Source organism: Mizuhopecten yessoensis, unplaced genomic scaffold (genome assembly GCF_002113885.1).
Source record: "Mizuhopecten yessoensis strain PY_sf001 unplaced genomic scaffold, ASM211388v2 scaffold3949, whole genome shotgun sequence".
NCBI classification, from domain to species: domain Eukaryota; kingdom Metazoa; phylum Mollusca; class Bivalvia; order Pectinida; family Pectinidae; genus Mizuhopecten; species Mizuhopecten yessoensis.
Window position 1 is genome coordinate 524,776 of NW_018405300.1, and position 24,175 is coordinate 548,950.

Consider the following 24,175-nt stretch of genomic DNA (forward strand, 5'->3'; position numbering starts at 1 on the left):
TGCAGCACAGTCGTATGGTGTTGATTTATAATTAATGTCACCGTAGACATTACAATAGCTAGCCATGTGCAGCACAGTCGTATGGTGTTGATTTATAATTAATGTCACCGTAGACATTACACTAGCTAGCCATGTGCAGCACAGTCGTATGGTGTTGATTTATAATTAATGTCACCGTAGACATTACAATAGCTAGCCATGTGCAGCACAGTCGTATGGTGTTGATTTATAATTAATGTCACCGTAGACATTACACTAGCTAGCCATGTGCAGCACAGTCGTATGGTGTTGATTTATAATTAATGTCACCGTAGACATTACACTAGCTAGCCATGTGCAGCACAGTCGTATGGTGTTGATTTATAATTAATGTCACCGTAGACATTACACTAGCTAGCCATGTGCAGCACAGTCGTATGGTGTTGATTTATAATTAATGTCACCGTAGACATTACACTAGCTAGCCATGTGCAGCACAGTCGTATGGTGTTGATTTATAATTAATGTCACCGTAGACATTACAATAGCTAGCCATGTGCAGCACAGTCGTATGGTGTTGATTTATAATTAATGTCACCGTAGACATTACACTAGCTAGCCATGTGCAGCACAGTCGTATGGTGTTGATTTATAATTAATGTCACCGTAGACATTACAATAGCTAGCCATGTGCAGCACAGTCGTATGGTGTTGATTTATAATTAATGTCACCGTAGACATTACACTAGCTAGCCATGTGCAGCACAGTCGTATGGTGTTGATTTATAATTAATGTCACCGTAGACATTACAATAGCTAGCCATGTGCAGCACAGTCGTATGGTGTTGATTTATAATTAATGTCACCGTAGACATTACACTAGCTAGCCATGTGCAGCACAGTCGTATGGTGTTGATTTATAATTAATGTCACCGTAGACATTACACTAGCTAGCCATGTGCAGCACAGTCGTATGGTGTTGATTTATAATTAATGTCACCGTAGACATTACAATAGCTAGCCATGTGCAGCACAGTCGTATGGTGTTGATTTATAATTAATGTCACCGTAGACATTACAATAGCTAGCCATGTGCAGCAGTCGTATGGTGTTGATTTATAATTCCACAAGCAACTAGTCCACATCCTTATTCAAGTTAACTTTTGTTCCGATTTATTCAATTCCGAGTTAAAACAAAAACACCAAAAACAAAACAAGAGCTTGTTTTATAGAATTGAGATGTGTTTTATTCAAAAGGGATACATTTAAATTGTTTAAGCACTACATCACATACATACACGGTTGAAAAAAATTCAATGAAGAAATGTGTACGACACCTAATATATGAAAACAATGGGTGGCATAAGTGTTTGTAATGGGTTTGAAAGAGAAAGGGTATCTAGTGTATTGATCAACATATATAACCAGTAGAAACTTACTGGATACTAAACTGCTTTTAATATAGAAGACTGACTGACCTGCAGATTTCAATTTAGCAGCAGCACTACAAAATAGTATAATATTGATTAAATCACATTTCATACATATAAGGTAATTTCCACTTGGTTTCAATTTCATCATTATATTTCAGAACTCTCAAAGTTTAATTTTAATAACCATATTAATCAAATTCGTTATAATATATAAAATGAATGGCAATGCAGGATTCTTAACAATTTGATATCATTATGTTGTGTACATGATGTGCACCTCATATATCCTGCATACCAGGTATAACAAAACAATATTTGTAATACATCAATTTTTATCTAACATGAGCTATTCCATTTAGGATATTTCATAATGTTCAGGCTATTAAGGAAGATAAAATGTTTGAAAATTGATTTTAGAATCTGTAAATAGACAATAAATAAAATATTGTCATGTAAAGTTTGATAGAAATATTGCCATTCTCCGATTGATTCTGTGATGATGTAAAATAACTATGGCACAACTGTTAGCCTGACTGTTGTCTGGAGTCTTTTACACTGGAACATAGTTACTGGGACCTGTGGACGCAAGTCGCTTATTCTAGTTACATTATCACTCCATGGAACTAGTTACATTATTTCTCCATGGAACTAGTTACATTATTTCTCCATGGAACTAGTTACATTATTTCTACGTGGAATAAGTTACATTATTTCTACGTGGAATACGCTACATTATTACTCCATGACATAAGTAACATTATTACTCCATGACATAAGTAACATTATCACTTCATGACATAAGTAACATTATTACTCCATGGAATAAGTTACATTATTTCTCCATGGAACTAGTTACATTATCACTCCATGGAACTAGTTACATTATTTCTACGTGGAATAAGTTACATTATATCTACGTGGAATACGCTACATTATTACTCCATGACATAAGTAACATTATTACTCCATGACATAAGTAACATTATTACTCCATGACATAAGTAACATTATCACTTCATGACATAAGTAACATTATTACTCCATGGAATAAGTAACATTATTACTCCATGGAATAAGTAACATTATAACTAGATCGAATATTTGCCTCTTACAAGTGCAGTCAGAGAAGTCTTCAATGTAAGTCGAACCGTTCTACTGAGAATTCGAAGCTGATGATGTTGGTTGGGTGAAGTAAAGAGCTAACATAGTCCCAAATGTAACCTTTCGACTAGTGTTAATATGATCACCAAGTAGACACATTAGCTTTGCCTAGGACAGCCTCCCTTTTTAAACAAACTACAAAACAAATTGATAATACAGTAAAATACCCTGATAAGTGTCCTTCACAGTATCTAACACCATACAACTGCAATCTAGTGGCTAAGTACTAATGTATAAACATTTTCAAAGGGAATGTTTCAAATTGAAGGAAATTAACATTTACTAATAAAACAACAAAAATACTTAGTGTATCAGTATTGTAGGTAATATTCGGCCTGTACCAAACCAACCTATACGTGATAGTATTGTAGGTAATGTTCGACCTGTACCAGACCAACCTATACATGACAGTATTGTAGGTAATGTTCGGCCTGTACCAGACCAACCTATACATGACAGTATTGTAGGTAATGTTCGGCCTGTACCAACCTATACGTGACAGTATTGTAGGTAATGTTCGGCCTGTACCAACCTATACGTGACAGTATTGTAGGTAATGTTCGGCCTGTACCAACCTATACATGACAGTATTGTAGGTAATGTTCGGCCAGTACCAACACAGATGCTATAGCACATCCTCCCAATCTTGCATGTATATGGTTAGTGTTTCGAAAGTCTCACAATTGCCTTTTTTAAATGACAAATAATATGTTAAATATTTACAAGATAGTTTTGAAAATATGAAAGGCTCCTTCAAGGAGCTGTAAGCTATGATAAAAAACTTATACCAAATGTGTCGTACTAGAAAACTACGTAACATCAACTACTGGTATTCAAAACGGCTAGGAACAATGCTAGAATATATTAATAATAAAAAGTGTAGACATCAATTAATTTGCATGTGATAATACGACAGATTGTCCCTAGACTGTAACACATAGACAACACAGGTTGGCTTATTTTGGTGGCCAGCTATATTTTGGTGTGAATTAACAAAGAGATACAGGATCCTATTTAGTATATGTTCGGCAGTGCCAACAGCTTCCTATAACTGTCTTACAACAATACACCAAATCACAATTTCCAAAGAATTTAAAAATAAAGAAATAGGTCATTTAGATTTTAAAGAAGATTTTTTTTTAATAAAATATTGCTAAATGATCCTTGCCTTTGGGTGTACATTGTAGACTATCATTCAAAATGTTAGCTATTTTACATACATTATCTATTTTTATTTTTTTCATAACTTCTACTTTTGATAACTAAGCTGTGAAATGGAAAAAAAAATTGTTTGAAGAGAAGAAAAAAATGCAACTACCCTCCATTTTGGAAAACTTCTATGAAAACTGAGTACAGGACTAAATAGGAGAACTGCATAAGATTAGTAGCTCAAGTAAACAGACAGTTGAGATCAGTGGGGAAGTATGACCCGATGATTGAGGACATGGTTAAACATAAAGTTCATTTACCTGTCACCTAGCTTGTAATACAGTATATCCTAGTCACTACCAATAATACCACTGCTGACCAACGTAAAGGCCCGGTCAACAGTATATCCTGGTCACTACCAACACTACCACTGCTGACCTCGTAAAGGCCCGGTCAACAGGATATCCTGGTCACTACTAACAATACCACTGCTGACCGACCTAAAGGCCCGGTCAACAGTATATCCTGGTCACTACCAGCACTACCACTGCTGACCGACGTAAAGGCCCAGTCAACAGTATATCCTGGTCACTACCAACCCTACCACTGCTGACCGACGCAAAGGGCCGGTCAACAGTATATCCTGGTCACTACCAGCACTACCACTGCTGACCGACGTAAAGGCCCCGTCAACAGTATATCCTGGTCACTACTAACAATACTACTGCTGACCGACCTAAAGGCCCGGTCAACAGGATATCCTGGTCACTACTAACAATACCACTGCTGACCGACCTAAAGGCCCGGTCAACAGTATATCCTGGTCACCACCAACACTACCACTGCTGACCGACGTAAAGGCCCATTCAACAGTATATCCTGGTCACTACCAACAAAACCACTGCTGACCGACGTAAAGGCCCGATCAACAGTATATCCTGGTCACTACCAACAATACCACTGCTGACCGACGTAAAGGCCCAGTCAACAGTATATCCTGGTCACTACCAACCCTACCACTGCTGACCGACGCAAAGGGCCGGTCAACAGTATATCCTGGTCACTACCAACAAAACCACTGCTGACCGACGTAAAGGCCCGGTCAACAGTATATCCTGGTCACCACCAACACTACCACTGCTGACCGACGTAAAGGCCCGGTCAACAGGAACATTCAAAAGTTGGTTTACTCTATTATCTTCCATTACTCTTTGTTCTCACATGGTGGCTGTCACACAAGCCCAGAAAATGGCATGTTTGTAAAAGATCATCACCTGAGAATGGTGGGAGTGTACCACGCATCATTCTGTAGCCATTCAGGAGCCACAAGTGGCAACACAATGACAAGTGACAAAAAACAAATCATATCAGCAAAATGCCTCGTGTAACAACAACAAAATATGGAAAAAATGACAGAATAATGTATTATGGTAATAATATCAAAATATCTTCATGACACAATAACATGTCAGCACTTTGTAGACATCCAACTCTCTTAGGGAAGAAATGCATCAAATGTTTGTGAATACAAACCAATCTCATTTCAGTGCAAGAGATAGTTGTACTCCACAGCGTGTGTTGTAGAAGATAAGCATATTTAAAAAACGCTCAATTATCTCTTTTGGGAAAAAAAGTTTATTTTTAGAGAAAAAAACAGTAAAATCATTTTAGTACTAAAAAGCAAAATATCCTAAAAGTTATAATAATGAACAAATAGGTTGAGAGTAAGAGACTTGTTAAATGTTCACAAACAGCATGTGCTTGCCAGCTTTATGTACTAACCATCTACATATCCTAACCTAATGTCTACAATAGTTTGCATAAACTATCTTCGTGACTTAAAAATAAGAGGCCCATGTGGCCTAAAATGCTCACCTGCCTCTATTTCAAACATAAAAATGTTTCCCCTGATTTCAGGCCATGGTGGCCATTTCATATTTCTTCATTGAGCCGAATAATAACAGAAACACTAGTATCAATTTTCAACACATTTGACCTCTGTGACCTTGTGGGATCTGTACCCCCTATTACACTTACAGGCCAAATTTGCACATTTTACCAATGTGATGTTGAATGTACTCAGCAAGCTACAGGCCAATATAAATACTCTAGGCCTCTTTATTTATAAATATTTGTCAAGGTCATTTATTTGAAATTGTAACTCCAGGCTGAAGTTAATTCTGTTGGTCTCCTGGTTAATTACAAGAAACTGACTGATGATATTAATATATCTGACCCGTGTGACCTTGAACATAAGTCAAGGTCATTAAAAACAACAACATGTGAAATGTTATGACATTAGGCCTTATTTTCTTTAAGAGGAAGTTGTTTCAAGTAAAAATCTGCCACACCATGACAAGCTCGCAGGCACTTTGTACCAAGAGAGCTGTAAATTGATGGATAGTGAACTGCATAATTTGAGTTTAGCCATTTTGATTGACACTTTACAGCATGGCTCAAGTAATCATATGACAACCATGGGCAGAGTTAGACCTACTTGACATATAAAAATATATCTACAAACCAACCCTCCTTACACTGACACTGGCACACACACACTGAAATTAACATCGGCTCTGTTTGAAGATTATGTCCAAACTTCCAATTCTTGGAAACGTTTAAGTACTTTTCTCTCAGATGAAACCATAAACTCTGCCAACAAATCACTGTTAGTGTCCACTGTTTTAGTATTGAAGTGTCCACTGTTTTAGTATTGAAGTGTCCACTGTTTTAGTATTGAAGTGTCCACTGTTTTATGTACTATGAGCCAAGAGCTATTTTAAAGGTGAGAAAAATGAGGCTGGCTTATGTACATCACGAATAGACCATCTTATGAAGCTTGAGACTGATTGTTTCTGACATGATCAATACTGCATACTGATGAACCTACCTATAATCTACAAAAATAGGAATATGGGGGGAGGGAGGGGTAAAAGCAAGTGCTCGAGGAATGGGTGGGGAAATGTGGAGTTGCCTGGGAGGTGCTTAAAATTGCATATTTCAAAGGTAAGGACGGGGGAGGGTGTATACAAAGATGAAGTATGATCAAGATATCGAAGGAATGAGCAAACTGGAGTGACATATCTGCAGGTTCAAAGTCTTAAATGAACAAACAATGGGAATATCATCAACCCAGGGTTACCTAAAATGTCACTTCTTTGAGGAGAAAAAAGTGATCATACAGACAAGCTTACACACACTGGAAATAACAAATGTATCTATATCATAAAATAGTGTATAACAGTTTGGTTCAAAACTAAATGATTTCAAAATATATACAATTTTAAGAATGAAATACATCCATATTCAGCAAAAAGGTTTGGTATACATCTACATATGCCCATTATAGATAAATATGGTAAAATGTAAATGAATATGCACAAATATATATGTAAACTACAGGACATGTAGAAGTGATAAGCCACTGCCCTGCTGTTTAATCATTAGGTTTACAACAGATCAAAACCCTAATAACTTGTATGACAGAAGAAAAAGGGATTGGTATGATCTATATAAATAAACTGTGGTGTTTCTTCTCTGATTGATATAATTGGTTACCACCAAAATACACAGCTAAGTAGCTGTGGGTGGGGGATTGAATGACAGGGAAGGGGAAATCTTATTAAAATTGGCAAAACATCATAATCAATATTGCACATATCATCAATAACTGAAAAAAGGGACTTATATATATCGCAATGCATTCAACATTCAAAACCAGTATTTAAATGATCTAGAAGTGCTGATTTCCCCCACATTAGACATACTCACATTCTCTCCTATAAACACATGAGATTACTTAGTAAAGCCATTTACATGTAATAACAATATCATACTAATGATACAAGAGTTATATTTTGCATTTGATAATAATTATAATAAAAGTCAATAAGAAAAATTAATAATTCTGGTTATGTACTCTGTAACAATTTATCCATAGAGTGTAATAAAAAGACTAAAGCTCTACGATCACCCTTAGACGAGTCACACATTCGTTTCGTAATACTCTTCTACATATTCACTAAATTTATGTATTTTTTCTTTAAAAAATGCCTTCAAAGACAATTTCATGTAATAGATAATCATGCGTTGTTGTTTTAATAATATTTCTAATTTCCAATCCCAAATTTGAGATAAAAATTTCACAAGCACAAAATCTATTTTTATGCTCCTATACATTAATTATATAAAGACAGTAGATCTTAAAGTACTCATTCAACATTATCAAAAAAGATTTTTTTTAAGATATCAGCCCAATTTACATAGAATAATTACTACCTGATGCTGGTGACAAAAAATTGTATTATTAGTAAAGTAACCATTGTGTGCTGACCATGACGAGTGCTTGTCGGCTACACAGGTATGTGTGTTGTTATCCCTAGTACAGAACAGACAAGTGTCAGCCTATACATACACTCCAATGAGAGAGAAATAATGTGTAGCAACAGGTCCTCCCTCCAACGCTCCACCCGCAGGCCACATAAATGCATGGCAGCAGTAGGCCATAGGGCTAGGCGGCCCCCCGAGAACAATATGACCAGCTGGAAATATAAATCTCAAGTGTCAGAATGAGCAAAAACAAGCCCTAAGGCTCCGTCCCTCTGCTTCTGGCAACACTGCGGTCCCCCCTACCACTGTAAGGCGGGTAACCACTGCTACCTATTTGTTGGGTGCGGAAGGACTTCCTGACCGATGGAAGTGAACATTCTGCCACTTATTATCCTTACGCTGCCAGACCCGGGTTTCCTCAGCTTGTGTGGTCACAGGTAGACCATTTCTGCAGGTAGGAACAGAGTTTATAACTAGTGGTAGCTTGTGATCAACTTATATCATGAAAAAATATACAACAGACACAGAAAACAAGAAACTTTACTCTTCTCCCTTATGATTGTCTGTATCAGCAAATGTTACAAATGTTTTAACCAATATTGTGAGGACTTCCTCAAATCCAGCAAAGTTCTGCCAGTCTTACATAACCTTGCTTACCTATCTTTGTACTTGGGCAACCTGAGATAAAATATGCTTACCTATGTCCTGTGTCTGTCTGACATAAGACAAGCTTACCTATTTACTATGTCAGCCTGACAAAATATATGCTTACCTGTCTATGTACTATGTAAGCCTGATATAAGACAAGCTTACCTATGTACTATGTGAGCCTGACATAAGACAAGCTTACCTATTTACTGTGTGAGCCTGACATAAGACAAGCTTACCTTTGTCCTGTGTCAGTCTGACATAAGACAAGCTTACCTATGTACTATGTCAGTCTGACATAAGACAAGCTTACCTATGTAGTGTGTCAGTCTGACATAAGACAAGCTTACCTATGAACTGTGTGAGCCTGACATAAGACAAGCTTACCTATGTACTATGTCAGTCTGAAATAAGACAAGCTTACCTATGTACTGTGTGAGCCTGACATATGACAAGCTTACCTATGTACTGTGTGAGCCTGACATATGACAAGCTTACCTATGTACTGTGTGAGCCTGACATATGACAAGCTTACCTATGTACTGTGTTAGCCTGACATAAGACAAGCTTACCTATGTACTGTGTCAGTCTGACGTAAGAAATGCTTACCTATGTACTAAGTCAGCCTGACATAAGACAAGATTACCTATGTACTATGTCAGCCTGACGTAAGACAAGCTTACCTATGTCCTGTGTCAGTCTGACATAAGACAAGCTTACCTATGTACTGTGTCAGCCTGACATAAGACAAGCTTACCTATGTACTATGTCAGCCTGACATAAGACATGCTTACCTATGTACTGTGTCAGCCTAACATAAGACAAGCTTACCTATGTACTGTGTCAGTCTGACATAAGACAAGCTTACCTATGTACTGTGTCAGCCTGACATAAGACAAGCTTACCTATGTACTGTGTCAGCCTGACATAAGACAAGCTTACCTATGTACTGTGTCAGCCTGACATAAGACAAGCTTACCTATGTACTGTGTCAGCCTGACATAAGACAAGCTTACCTATGTACTGTGTCAGCCTGACATAAGACAAGCTTACCTATGTACTGTGTCAGCCTGACATAAGACAAGCTTACCTATGTACTGTGTCAGCCTGACATAAGACATGCTTACCTATGTACTATGTCAGCTTGACATAAGACAAGCTGACCTATGTACTTTGTCTGTCTGACATAAGACAAGCTTACCTATGTACTATGTCAGCCTGACATAAGACATGCTTACCTATGTACCGTGTCAGCCTAACATAAGACATGCTTACCTATGTACTATGTCAGCCTGACATAAGACAAGCTTACCTATGTACTGTGTCAGCCTGACATAAGACAAGCTTACCTATGTACTGTGTCAGCCTGACATAAGACAAGCTTACCTATGTACTGTGTCAGCCTGACATAAGACAAGCTTACCTATGTACTATGTCAGCCTGACATAAGACATGCTTACCTATGTACTGTGTCAGCCTAACATAAGACATGCTTACCTATGTACTATGTCAGCCTGACATAAGACAAGCTTACCTATGTACTGTGTCAGCCTGACATAAGACAAGCTTACCTATGTACTATGTCAGCCTGACATAAGACATGCTTACCTATGTACTATGTCAGCCTGACATAAGACAAGCTTACCTATGTACTGTGTCAGCCTGACATAAGACAAGCTTACCTATGTACTATGTCAGCCTGACATAAGACATGCTTACCTATGTACTGTGTCAGCCTAACATAAGACATGCTTACCTATGTACTATGTCAGCCTGACATAAGACAAGCTTACCTATGTACTGTGTCAGCCTGACATAAGACAAGCTTACCTATGTACTATGTCAGCCTGACATAAGACATGCTTACCTATGTACTGTGTCAGCCTAACATAAGACATGCTTACCTATGTACTATGTCAGCCTGACATAAGACAAGCTTACCTATGTACTGTGTCAGCCTGACATAAGACAAGCTTACCTATGTACTATGTCAGCCTGACATAAGACATGCTTACCTATGTACCGTGTCAGCCTAACATAAGACATGCTTACCTATGTACTATGTCAGCCTGACATAAGACAAGCTTACCTATGTACTGTGTCAGCCTGACATAAGACAAGCTTACCTATGTACTATGTCAGCCTGACATAAGACATGCTTACCTATGTACCGTGTCAGCCTAACATAAGACATGCTTACCTATGTACTATGTCAGCCTGACATAAGACAAGCTTACCTATGTACTGTGTCAGCCTGACATAAGACAAGCTTACCTATGTACTATGTCAGCCTGACATAAGACATGCTTACCTATGTACTGTGTCAGCCTAACATAAGACATGCTTACCTATGTACTATGTCAGCCTGACATAAGACAAGCTTACCTATGTACTGTGTCAGCCTGACATAAGACAAGCTTACCTATGTACTATGTCAGCCTGACATAAGACATGCTTACCTATGTACTGTGTCAGCCTAACATAAGACATGCTTACCTATGTACTATGTCAGCCTGACATAAGACAAGCTTACCTATGTACTGTGTCAGCCTGACATAAGACAAGCTTACCTATGTACTATGTCAGCCTGACATAAGACATGCTTACCTATGTACTATGTCAGCCTGACATAAGACAAGCTTACCTATGTACTGTGTCAGCCTGACATAAGACAAGCTTACCTATGTACTATGTCAGCCTGACATAAGACATGCTTACCTATGTACTGTGTCAGCCTAACATAAGACAAGCTTACCTATGTACTATGTCAGCCTGACATAAGACATGCTTACCTATGTACCGTGTCAGCCTAACATAAGACATGCTTACCTATGTACTATGTCAGCCTGACATAAGACAAGCTTACCTATGTACTGTGTCAGCCTGACATAAGACAAGCTTACCTATGTACTATGTCAGCCTGACATAAGACATGCTTACCTATGTACTGTGTCAGCCTAACATAAGACAAGCTTACCTATGTACTGTGTCAGTCTGACATAAGACAAGCTTACCTATGTACTGTGTCAGTCTGACATAAGACAAGCTTACCTATGTACTGTGTCAGCCTGACATAAGACAAGCTTACCTATGTCCTGTGTCAGCCTGACATAAGACATGATTACCTATTTACTATGTCAGCTTGACATAAGACAAGCTGACCTATGTACTATGTCAGCCTGACGTAAGACAAGCTTACCTATGTACTATGTCAGCCTGACATAAGACATACTTGTCATGTACTGTATCAGTCTGACATAAGACAAGTTTACCTATGTACTGTGTCAGCCTGACATAAGTCAAACTTACCTATGTACTGTGTGAGCCTGACATATGACAAGCTTACCTATGTACTGTGTGAGCCTGACATATGACAAGCTTACCTATGTACTGTGTGAGCCTGACATAAGACAAGCTTACCTATTAACTGTGTCAGTCTGACATAAGACAAGCTTACCTTTTAACTGTGTCAGTCTGACATAAGACAAGCTTACCTATGTACTGTGTCAGTCTGACATAAGACAAGTTTACCTATGTACTGTGTCAGTCTGACATAAGACAAGTTTACCTACTGTATGTTCTGTGTCTGTCTGACATAATATATGCTTACCTGTCTATGTACTGTGTCAGCCTTACATAAGCTATGCAAGCAGCATCATCTCCCAACAGGTGAACGTGAGGGTTTAATATACTAGTGTTGATCTGCTTATTGTTCTTTGTATGTACTGTAAAACGAAAACAGTTATGAAGCCAACACCTTTATGTCTTTAACACAGTGTCATAACAAAAGACAATAGAAATGTCAGCCATAGGCTAGTTTATACTCCCAAAGCTCTCTTTCAGAATTTCTCACACAAAACTTACATATAACTACGTATTGTACTTATCATGTGTACCAAGATTCATAAATATTGGTCAGGAAAGTAAGGTGAAATTCTTCTGACAAAATGTTAGAAAAGGGAGGTAACTCTTAACAAAACACTACACACTGTATCATACAAATACAAATGGGACGTCATAAGGAAAGTGACCAAGGTAGATAATATATATAATTTTTTCAATAATTGACCATTACTGTGGCTGATATTGAATTGAATATCACTGAACAAAGCAGGTGTATTAATATAATTTATTCTGTATCTCCGTGCATCATATATATAATTTTTAAAAGAAAATTGGTTTTAATTTACCAATTTTAACACATAACTTACCATCAAAATAAAACTTATGGAAATCCATACCAACTATTAGGTTTCCCATGGCTTCGGGTTCAAAACATGTCATATGTGGATCCACGAATTTGCTTTAAAAGAATCAAGTGAACATGAGGCAACATTTGTAGACATGTGTTAAACAGTATGGAACTTTTATACAATATTATAGAGTCCTAGACGAGTGTGAACCCCAGAATCACATTCAATACTTTATTACAATGAAATCATGTGACATGAAATCAATATCATCGTCCAAATGATGCCGTACAAATAAGAATTACATGGATTTAAAAAAAACTCTATGATAAATCTTGGCCATTATATTAATCAACGTTCACATCAATTGAAGTTTGTTCCATGATTTATCAAGATGAGATGCATTTATGTTATCAATGGTTTACGGATGGATTTGTTCAATCAAAATCATATAGGAGGTCATTAAGGCTATATCATATAGGAGGTAATTAAGGCTATATCATATAGGAGGTTATCAAGGTTATATCATATAGGAGGTAATCAAGGATATATCATATAGGAGGTAATCAAGGCTTTATCATATAGGAGGTAATCAAGGCTAAATCATATAGAAGGTAATTAAGGCTATATCATATAGGAGGTAATTAAGGCTATATCATATGGGAGGTAATCAAGGCTATATCATATAGGAGGTACTTAAGGCTATATCATATAGGAGGTAATTAAGGCTATATCATATAGGAGGTAATCAAGGCTATATCATATAGGAGGTAATCAAGGCTATATCATATAGGAGGTAATCAAGGTTATATCATATAGGAGGTAATCAAAGTTATATCATATAGGAGGTAATCAAGTCTATATCATATAGGAGGTAATCAAGGCTTTATCATATAGAAGGTAATTAAGGCTATATCATATAGGAGGTAATCAAGGCTATATCATATAGGAGATAATCAAGGCTATATCATATAGGAGGTAATTAAGGCCTTAACATATAGGAGGTAATCAAGGCTATGTGAAGGGAGGAGGGGTTACAGAAGATACCTACGTGTAGGCGTCGTAATCGCCGCTAGTTATTGCTGCTATCAGCTGCTCGGTTAGTTTGATCACATCCTGTTTTCTACCTGTCAATCAGAGAAAACATACAACATAACAAACAGCCCTAACATCTAGTACCGCTGTGCTGAAATCTCCACCACCACTAGCGGTAATTGGTGATGTTCGCTCTTTTATATAATACAATTCTATGTAATGTGAAAGTTGTGCACATGGTAACAGGTTGTTGCTGCCTAAATCATAAACCAGCAATGATTATTAAAGTGACTTTAAATCCAAATCGCAATGTCACCAAGTTTTCTTAAACAATAATTACTCATATCAGGACAAACTAATGATCTTGATATAGTCAATTAATAAGTAAGGGTTTTCCAAAGGCTTTAATATAAAGACACAGCTGTATCAATGAAGTGTTATTTAAGCTTCAAATTTTTTTATACAACTTCATTCTCCTTCATCCTTTCTTTAATAATTTCAACCCTGCTACAGTCTACTGTACTCTAATTTCTTATTTATTGTGTATCTGTGAATGGGCCAACCTTCAGCTTGAAAGTGGTGCTCTAATAAGATTTCATGTTACAAATTCTATTGTGCAGTCTAATCTATCAAACACAAACCTACAGATACATACCCATGTATGGCCACACTCTATACATACAAACCTGTTTATGGTCATACCATATAGTTGTTTATTGTCATGGCCTAAAGATACTTACCCAAGTTACCACACCCTACATATGTTTATTTCAGTATTTCCATACCTTACAGCTGTTTAGTATGACTACACAGTACCCTACAGATGTTTATTTCAGTATTTCCATATCTTACAGGTATTTAGTATGACTACACCCTACAGATGTTTATTTCAGTATTTCCATATCGTACAGGTGTTTAGTATGACTAAACCCTACAGATGTTTACCTGTGTATGGCCACATCCTATAGATGTTTACCTGTGTATGGCCACATCCTATAGATGTTTACCTGTGTATGGCCACATCCTTCAGATGTTAATTTAGTATGGCCACACCCTACAGATGCTTATCCCATTATGGCCTCAGATGCTTGCAAGATGTATATGTTCACATCATAGAGATGTTTTCTTGAGTATGGCCACACCAAAGTCTAACAAACACCAACACACATCTACATTTTCTGTTTTCACTCAACATTTTTCAAAACATTTAAGTGATTTGATGCATCAAACCAGTCAAATGCTAGGATAGTAGAAACCCTACACCCACCAGGTACCATAAGGAGGAGCACTGTTTACCAAAGCCACAAAGCTGTGTAGATCAAACATCAACAATACACAGCAGCAGGACTGAGAACAGGGACAGGGTGGAGGCAGATTTTGTAGCCTGTCCTGGACCTAGAAAAGGGAAAGTCTTGAGGGATATCTTTGAGGTTTGTTCTGGACCCAGAAAAGGGACAGCATTGATGGAGATCTTTGTGGTTTGTCCCAGGGCTAGGACATAGATAGTATTGAGCTAGGGAGATTGTTGTGGCCTGTTCGGGGCCTAGAACAGGAACAGCCTTGTAGCAGATCTTTGTCATCTACCCTTAACTAAAAGCTGGGACAGCCTTGAAGGATATACCTTGGATCAACAACAGGGACAGTGGTGTGGCCTACATTGCCGTCACCATACCTGTAAGCTAGGACATATTGGTATCAAACATACTGCAGAAAGTGAATGCGAAAGAGCAAGATGACACTACTGGGCGCTCAAATATGCAACAAGACTGATGGCAAATAAGAGTAACACTAACAGATCAGGAAGACCCATGTTACGTTTTAGTGATCTTGCTCAGGTATGATCAATAGGAGGAATGAAAGATTAGCCTGATGCCTTCTTTTATGACATTGAAATATCTTCTGAAAGAAAGATGGCCGTGATTTCACCTTGTTTTGTCACTATCCTAGCCTAGTAGTTTAGACGTACAGGATATAGATTTGTAGAACTTGGGTGTCCACACTGTAACAGTATAGAGCTTAGGGTTGTACACGAGGCACAGTGTCGTATCATTTAAACTTTTCAGGATGTAGGTCTGGAGAAGGACAGTATCTTAAGTACAGCATTTACGAAGTACAAAATATTAGCACAAGACACCACACCGGACAACACAGCAGCGGTATGGGGGTGCCACACAAAACGCAGCGCTGGAACAACATCAATTTTGAACCTGTTGTATACTTATTTGATATTTTATGGTGAAACAATAGTTCTGGGGGTTTTCTGGCAAATTGTGAAAAAAAGTTAAGATTTTTTTGGTCAATTTATCTTATCTTCATTAGCATTATATCTTTTATATATACGATAAGTAATGGTACTGTTAACAAGTAGCCATTTTGTCTTTTTTAGTTTTAATAAACACGAAACATACAGGGTCACTTTGGTTAGATAACACATGAGTCTATCACGGAGTCTAAAAGCAATCAGGTTGTTTTTAATATCAAATCATGCTTACATCTACAATTAAGATCACATATACAACACCAACATAAATAAACATACATTTCAGTTTCCAATAGGTGATAACTAACTCCCAGGAAAGGGCTTCAGTTGTGCCTACCCAACCAAGTCATACAAACCGGGAAAGTCATGTTACATAGAGGACAGTTTAAAGACATAAAACAGTATCACCAAGGGACAGTCCACAAACATAAAACAGTATCACCCAGGGACAGTCCACAAACATAAACAAGAGGCCCAAGAGCCAAGAGGCTCACCTGAATATTTAAGCAGTCGTAGCAAAATATTCTCATTAAATATTATATTGCACTAAAAATATTTCCCTCACAAACTTTGTTGGCTCCATCTGTTGAAACTACCAGCAAAATATTATTACAAGATTCTATGCTTTTTGATTCTTCAGAAGTTGCTTGACATATTTTTCCCTGTGACCTTGTAAGTAGGTCAATGTCATTTTCCTTCTCAAATTGGTAAGCTCTATTCCAAAAGCTACCAGCCAAATCTTATGAATCCATTCCTTTTAGTTCTTAAGAACAAATCCATTCAAATGTTAACGACCTCTGTGACCTTAAAAGTAGGTCAAGGTCACTTTCATTCTCAAACTTTGTTGGGCTCTTTCCTAGGAAGCTACAAGCCAAATATAAAGATTCTATACCTTTCAGTTGTTCAGAAGAAGTCGTTTGAAGTGTCTGACACATTTGACCCCTGTAACCTTGAAAGAAGGTCAAGGTCATTTTCTTCCTCAAACTTTGCCGGGCTCTTTCCCAGGAAGCCATCAATCAAATATAAAGATTCTATACCTCTCAATTCTTCAGAAGAATTAATTTGAAATTTTGACACATTTGACCCCTGTGACCTTGAAAGTAGGTCAAACTAATTTTCATTCGCAAGCTTTGTTGGGCTCTATCCCAGGAAGCCACCAGCCAAATATAAAGATTCTATACCTTTCAGTTGTTCAGAAGAAGTCGTTTGAAGTGTCTGACACATTTGACCCCTGTAACCTTGAAAGAAGGTCAAGGTCATTTTCTTCCTCAAACTTTGCCGGGCTCTTTCCCAGGAAGCCATCAATCTAATATAAAGATTCTATACCTCTCAATTCTTCAGAAGAATTAATTTGAAATTTTGACGCATTTGACCCCTGTGACCTTGAAAGTAGAACAAGGTAATTTTCATTCTAACACTTTGTTGGGCTCCATCCCAGGAACCAATCAGCCAAATATGAAGATTCTATACCTTTTAGTTCTTCGGTAGAAGTCGTTTGAAGTTTTTGACATATTTGACCCCTGTGACCTTTAAAGTAGGTCAAAGTCATTTTCGCTCTCAAACTTTGTAGGGCTCCTACCAACAAAGCTTTCAGACAAATATCATGACTCTAGGCCTATCCGTTCTTCAGAGGAAGTTGTTTAAAGGAAAAGTTGACGGACGAGGACGGACGGGCGGACGACGGACGCCGCACCACGGCATAAGCTCACTTGCCCTTCGGGCAGGTGAGCTAAAAAGCATCACCTAGGGACAGTCCACAAACATAAAACAGTATCACCCAGGGACAGTCCATAAACATAAAACAGTATCACCCAGGGACAGTCCACAAACATAAAACAGTATCACCTAAGGACAGCCCACAAACATAAAACAGTATCACCCAGGGACAGTCTAGACATAAAATAGTATCACCCAGGGACAGTTCACAAACATAAAATGGTATCACCCAGGGACAGTCCACAAACATAAAATGGTATCACCCAGGGACAGTCCACAAACATCAAACAGTACCACCTAGGGACAGTCCACAAACATGAAATGGTATCACCCGGGGACAGTCCACAAACATAAAACAGTATCCCCTAGGGACAGTCCACAAACATGAAATGGTATCACCCGGGGACAGTCCACAAACATAAAACAGTATCACCCAGGGGCAGTCCACAGACATAAAATGGTATCACCCAGGGACAGCCCACAAACATAAAACAGTATCACCCAGGGACAGTCCATAAACATAAAACAGTATCACCCAGGGACAGTCCGCAAACATAAAACAGTATCACCTAAGGACAGCCCGCAAACATAAAACAGTATCACCCAGGGACAGTCTAGACATAAAATGGTATCACCCAGGGACAGTTCACAAACATAAACTGGTATCACCCAGGGACAGTCCACAAACATAAAATAGTATCACCCAGGGACAGTCCCCAAACATCAAACAGTATCCCCTAGGGACAGTCCACAAACATGAAATGGTATCACCCGGGGACAGTCCACAAACATAAAACAGTATCACCTAGGCACAGTCCACAAACATCAAACAGTATCACCTAGGCACAGTCCACAAACATCAAACAGTATCACCTAGGGACAGTCCACAAACATCAAACAGTATCCCCCAGGGACAGTCCACAAACATCAAACAGTATCACCTAGGCACAGTCCACAAACATAAAACAGTATCACCTAGGCACAGTCCACAAACATAAAACAGTATCACCGAGGGACAGTCCACAAACATAAAACAGTATCACCCAGGGACAGTCCACAGACATAAAATGGTATCACCCAGGGACAGTCCACAGACATAAAATGGTATCACTCAGAGACAGTCTATATATACAGACATAAAATGGTATCACCCAGGGACAGTTCACAGACATAAAATGGTATCACCCAGAGACAGTGGACAGACCTCAAATCACTTAGGGAGAGTCCACAGTCATAACAATCTACAGTTGTATGATCAACAAGCTCTCTTCAGATTCTCACCCCAAGAGAGTTTACGGACAGTCTATTCACCCAGAAAACAGTCTACAGATACAAAGCTGTATCACCAAGGAACAGTGTACAAGCACAAAATCATAGCACCAAGGGACATTGTACAGAAAGGAAAAAAATACAACACAAAAATCAAACACGAATCACAACAATTAGAAATCTATTGGAAAATCTATATGAAATCTTATTTGAGGTGAAATGGTCACCAAACTTTCAGACGGCTAAAGGGCAAAAGGGACATGCCAAAATGCAATCTGAAAGTAAGATTGCTAATATTCTAGGTTGGTTAAGGATATGGTTTGCTAGTGGATTTGGATACTCAACTAAAAACACTTTTTGTTTGAATTGAAAATATGGAGGGGAAGTGTGCCAAACAAAACGCTGCTACTTACACGGCGTTTTTTGAGGATCAGTAGAGGACTCATTAATCTGCAATTCTGTCAAAGTGATGCCCCCTGTCAAAGTGATGCCCCCTGAAGTGATGACGTGACAAATGAAATCTTGAACATATCAAAGTTATCACAAAAACTGACCAACCATGGCCAACTAGAAAGCTGGCCAGCTCAAAGGAAATGGTCGCGTAAAGAGAAACATACCTGCATTCTGAAAAAAGTCATTCTGACAGCCTTGCAATGGACAATTACCATTGTTAGCTTTTTCCTTTTGACTAGGCCAGCAGAAAGAATCTCAAGAAAACTATATGCATCTTATCAATTTCATTACAAACTTTCTATCGCATTTCTTTCTAAATATATGAAGATAAAGATTAAAACTGCACAAAGAAATAGCTTTATCATCCTCTTTTTAAATATATTCATATTTAGTATAGGTTTCATAAATATCTGCATAATAATTCAAATACTTTCTGTAAACTTTCTTATTGAAATTCAATACTTTTCATAATTATTTTCATCATAGTTTGAAACAGACAATTTGTTTGTTACCAAATGATTGGAAACAATTTGGAAAACAACTCTACACACAAAACACAGTACATACACAACAGGTGACAGTTGAGAAACACCCACAGACAAGCCATATAAAGAGTGTAGCTCTACTGATACCATGCATCAACACAGATATTACATTGCTCTACAACACACAAATCTACAGTACCAGGTTTAATTTTGTGAAGACTTTTTATTTATTGTTTAGATGTGTAAACATTACCACGGTAAAAGAATTAATCATCGCCTTGCACACATCTTCAGGCATTTATCTTTCGATATCTGAAAGTTATAGGTCAACATGTTGTAACCTTGACATCGAAAGTAATTGCCTGAAGATTGCCGCAAGGCTAGCAATATATATCGTAACCAATCAATGAAGATGGGAGATCTTGGCAATAAAACTTTCAGTTATTCACTTACTTTTGTTGTAATACATTTATATTTCCACTATGAAAGCAATTGGATCAGTGTCATTTTGACACTTAACTTCCCATCTCACCTTACAGCAGACCATCATAAGAAGCAAACATTTAGATGTTGTAAGGTTTTCCCAGGGATATTTTTGCTCTAAAGTTACAGAAACTTTCATATAAACAAGAGGCCCATGGGCCTTAACGGTCACCTGAGTCTTACAGTATTTATTTTTGTTGTTGAAATATGTACCAATTTGAGAAAAAAAAATGTTAAGTATAACGTTAACTTAAGTTTGTCAGGACCATGAGCTGATCATTCCTAGACCGATTTTCAAAATAGCGGCCATGGCAGCCAAATTGTATTTCTGATCAACCCGAAAAATAACAAAACTTTGTCAGAACCAGGAGTCGATCGATCATTCCTACAAAGTTTCAGTTCAATCGGCCAAGTAGAACATGACTTGAAATGGTGGCCATTGTGGCCATGTTGGATTTCTGATTGACACGAAAAATAACAATACTTTGTCAGGACCATGAGTCAATCATTCCTACAAAGTTTCAGTTCAATCAGCCAAGCAGAACTTGACTTTAAGTTTGAAATAGTTTGTCAAAATGGTGGCCTTGGCGGCCATATTGGATTTCTGATCGACTCGAAAAATAACAACAATTGGTCAGGGAGATGTCAGCAACCTTCCCATGAAATATTAATGAAATCCCTTTGCCAGAATTTCAGCTTAAGTTGAAAATGTAAAATGTTAACAGACGACGGAATATGGACGACGGACGAAGAGGGATAGCAATAATTTTAGCTCAAGTGACCTAAAAATATTTGTGAAAACTTATAATTAGAAGATCACTAGTAACTATAAATGGCGTATTGAATAAAATTAGATTCCTATATAAGGGTAAAGAGATGGCCTCCTTGCTCTAACTTCTCATGTTCAATGAAAATTTAACCCTTGTCCATTTTGGCATATTTATTTGGATAGAATTCTCCCTAAGCTTATTCAGATTATCAGAGATAGTCCAAACCTTTTGGTAAATGATAATTTTTCTTTCTTAAAAAAGTCAAACCACTATTGTTTAATTTTTGCCTGACGCAGTATTGCAACCAAAGGTGTCCCATGGGTAACCATTCCTAATTCTCTTCTATATAATACTAGTAATTTACAAGTCCGATACACAGAATAATTGAACAGACAAAATTATTCCTCTTTATTCACAATTTGATAGGAATTTTCTGATATCTCTAGCAGGTGGTGAAAATTGAAAATTAATATCAGATATGATTTGTACACAGTAGAACATGTTTTTTTGTAAAATCTGGTCGATTCATTATTCAATCTTTTATTCATTCTGGTACCATACCTTTCACTGACAGTGTGACAAAACTCGAGGACATGAAAACAACACGACATGAAATCTGGACAACACAACATGAGGCTAACCACACTCAGTTTTGCTTTATCTAATATATAGGATTTTCTTTCCATTAGCTGCTTCCTTCTAAAAATAATTTTATCTTAAAATACAGAAGTAGACTTATAGGAGCATTGCTTATAATTGTCCTGCCATTATGAAGTTGTGGTGTAGCCCAACCTTATGTCAGGTGAAATATTGTACACACTAATGTTATAATACACAGGCAGGCGTTCCATGACAGTATAATACACAGGCAGGCGTTCCATGACAGTGCTGATTTTAAAACACTCATGCATCTAGTGCTTCTATGGGTTTGGTAAGGTTCAACAGAACTTCACTGTGTTATTTATTCTTCATCGAAATAAAAAAAATCTCTTTTTTTTTCTTATTCCCCACCCCCCTCTCAATTTTTCCATCACAGTTTTTAATAAATCACTTGTACATGAATTGATTTTTGATAAGATCATTATAAATGAAAAGTGGAATTTTCATATTAAAAACACAAATCGCAACGCGCAGAGTTTTGTGTTAATTAAAATTTCAATAACTTTTTTTATCAAAAGACACCATCCAACTTAATCACTTTATCCTTAAGTGACAGTAAATGACGTCCTCAGCCATTGACAGGGGACAGAGCTAGCAACTGTGGTACACAGACTCGGGTGGTACGGGGAGGGGATTGCCACATTAAAACAAGGAATATTCAAAGGCTATAATACAATTGGTGACAGAATTGCTAACAGATGATAAAAACATTTTCTACTGAGAAGTCAGTGATTCGAAAAGGAGGGGTCAGAGAGTCAAAAGATTGATCACAAATGGGAACCCAAGGGGCATCATCCGTCAACAAGAAAAGAGGACAAATCAATAACTTGAATAATACTCTTGGTAGGTGCTAAAAAGAAGAGAGCTAGCACATGAAATCATATTGTGAAATTGACACAACATTCGCTGCACACAGTAAACTGGTTAATAGGACAGAACAAAAAATAAGTTGAGAACAGCTCTGGTAGGTCATGTAATGCATGTGTTATCATTTTCCATTAAATATACAGTCGTTATAATGGAACATGCACAAGCCATATACAACAGTTGTTATATATGTGGTGTATAGGTACCAATCAGTGTGCTGACATTGGCATGACCAGAAACAAAACAAAAGATCACTTATTAAACTCCAACATTTCAAGTCTGACAAGAACTCATCGTTTCTGTTCTGTTTTTCACCATTGGTCACTTCTTACAATAGTTGACTGGACGATGCTGGGTAGTGACCGGTACCCAGTACTGGCCAGAGTGATGGTGAGTACAGTGACAGCTAAACAGTACCTAAATATCACAGTAAACACGCAAGGTGCCATATCAAGCAGCCATATACTCACTGTCCATATCGCTTTTTCCTACTTGGGGAGATTGCAGGCAAAAGTAGACAACAAACAGGTATAATACTTTTTGTCAGGTCTAATATCTTTGTATGCTTCCTTTCTGTATTTGGAAATTCTTGTGTTCGTGTTATTCATGAGTATTTGCTAATCATTCATTATCACCATTTGAAACCCAAACTTTGGTAAGTATCTTAGATCTTAACAAAGTTGACACCTTCCATAATAATATATCTAGTGGAACATATATAATATGTACTAATATTGGTTTACAAAAGCAAATCTCGAAAGGGAAATAATTTATTGTCCTGTTTGATTTTTTAATCAACCTTATCACAACACTATCAAACCAGTAGGATTTTTCTTCACTTTACGTTATCATACAGCAATCAACCCTGTGATAATTATTTTCTTCACCTGAATTTACCACAACGCTATCAACCCTGTGAGAATTATTTTCTTCACCTGAATTTACCACAACGCTATCAACCCTGTGACAATTCTTTTCTTCACCTGAATTTACCACAACGGTATCAACCCTGTGAGAATTATTTTCTTCACCTGTACCACAACGCTATCAACCCTGTGAGAATTATTTTCTTCACCTGAATTTACCACAACGCTATCAACCCTGTGCCAATTCTTTTCTTCACCTGAATTTACCACAACGTTATCAACCCTTTGACAATTCTTTTCTTAACCTGAATTTACCACAACGCTATCAACCCTTTGACAATTCTTTTCTTCACCAGAATTTACCACAACGCTATCAACCCTGTGATAATTATTTTCTTCACCTGAATTTACCACAACGCTAT

General features: G+C 37.5%; 1 protein-coding gene across 9 annotated transcripts in view; it reads right to left on the reverse strand.

Moving 5' to 3' along the window:
• Positions 1 to 1,203: 1,203 nt before the first annotated feature.
• The window catches only part of LOC110448224 (calcium/calmodulin-dependent protein kinase type II delta chain-like), a 149,953-nt gene continuing 126,981 nt past the window's right edge, over positions 1,204 to 24,175 (reverse strand). For 5 of the 9 annotated variants that reach the window (XM_021494360.1, XM_021494363.1, XM_021494364.1 and 2 more), the window contains 6 exons: positions 23,358 to 23,375; positions 19,583 to 19,663; positions 13,941 to 14,016; positions 12,911 to 13,002; positions 12,310 to 12,424; positions 1,204 to 8,499 (listed from right to left, as the gene is read on the reverse strand). In XM_021494360.1, coding sequence (XP_021350035.1) covers positions 8,382 to 8,499; positions 12,310 to 12,424; positions 12,911 to 13,002; positions 13,941 to 14,016; positions 19,583 to 19,663; positions 23,358 to 23,375 — 500 coding nt within the window. In that variant the 3' untranslated portion in view covers positions 1,204 to 8,381. The remainder of the gene's footprint in view (positions 8,500 to 12,309; positions 12,425 to 12,910; positions 13,003 to 13,940; positions 14,017 to 19,582; positions 19,664 to 23,357; positions 23,376 to 24,175) is intronic. The other 4 variants (XM_021494361.1, XM_021494367.1, XM_021494368.1 and 1 more) reach the window with 2 other exon arrangements.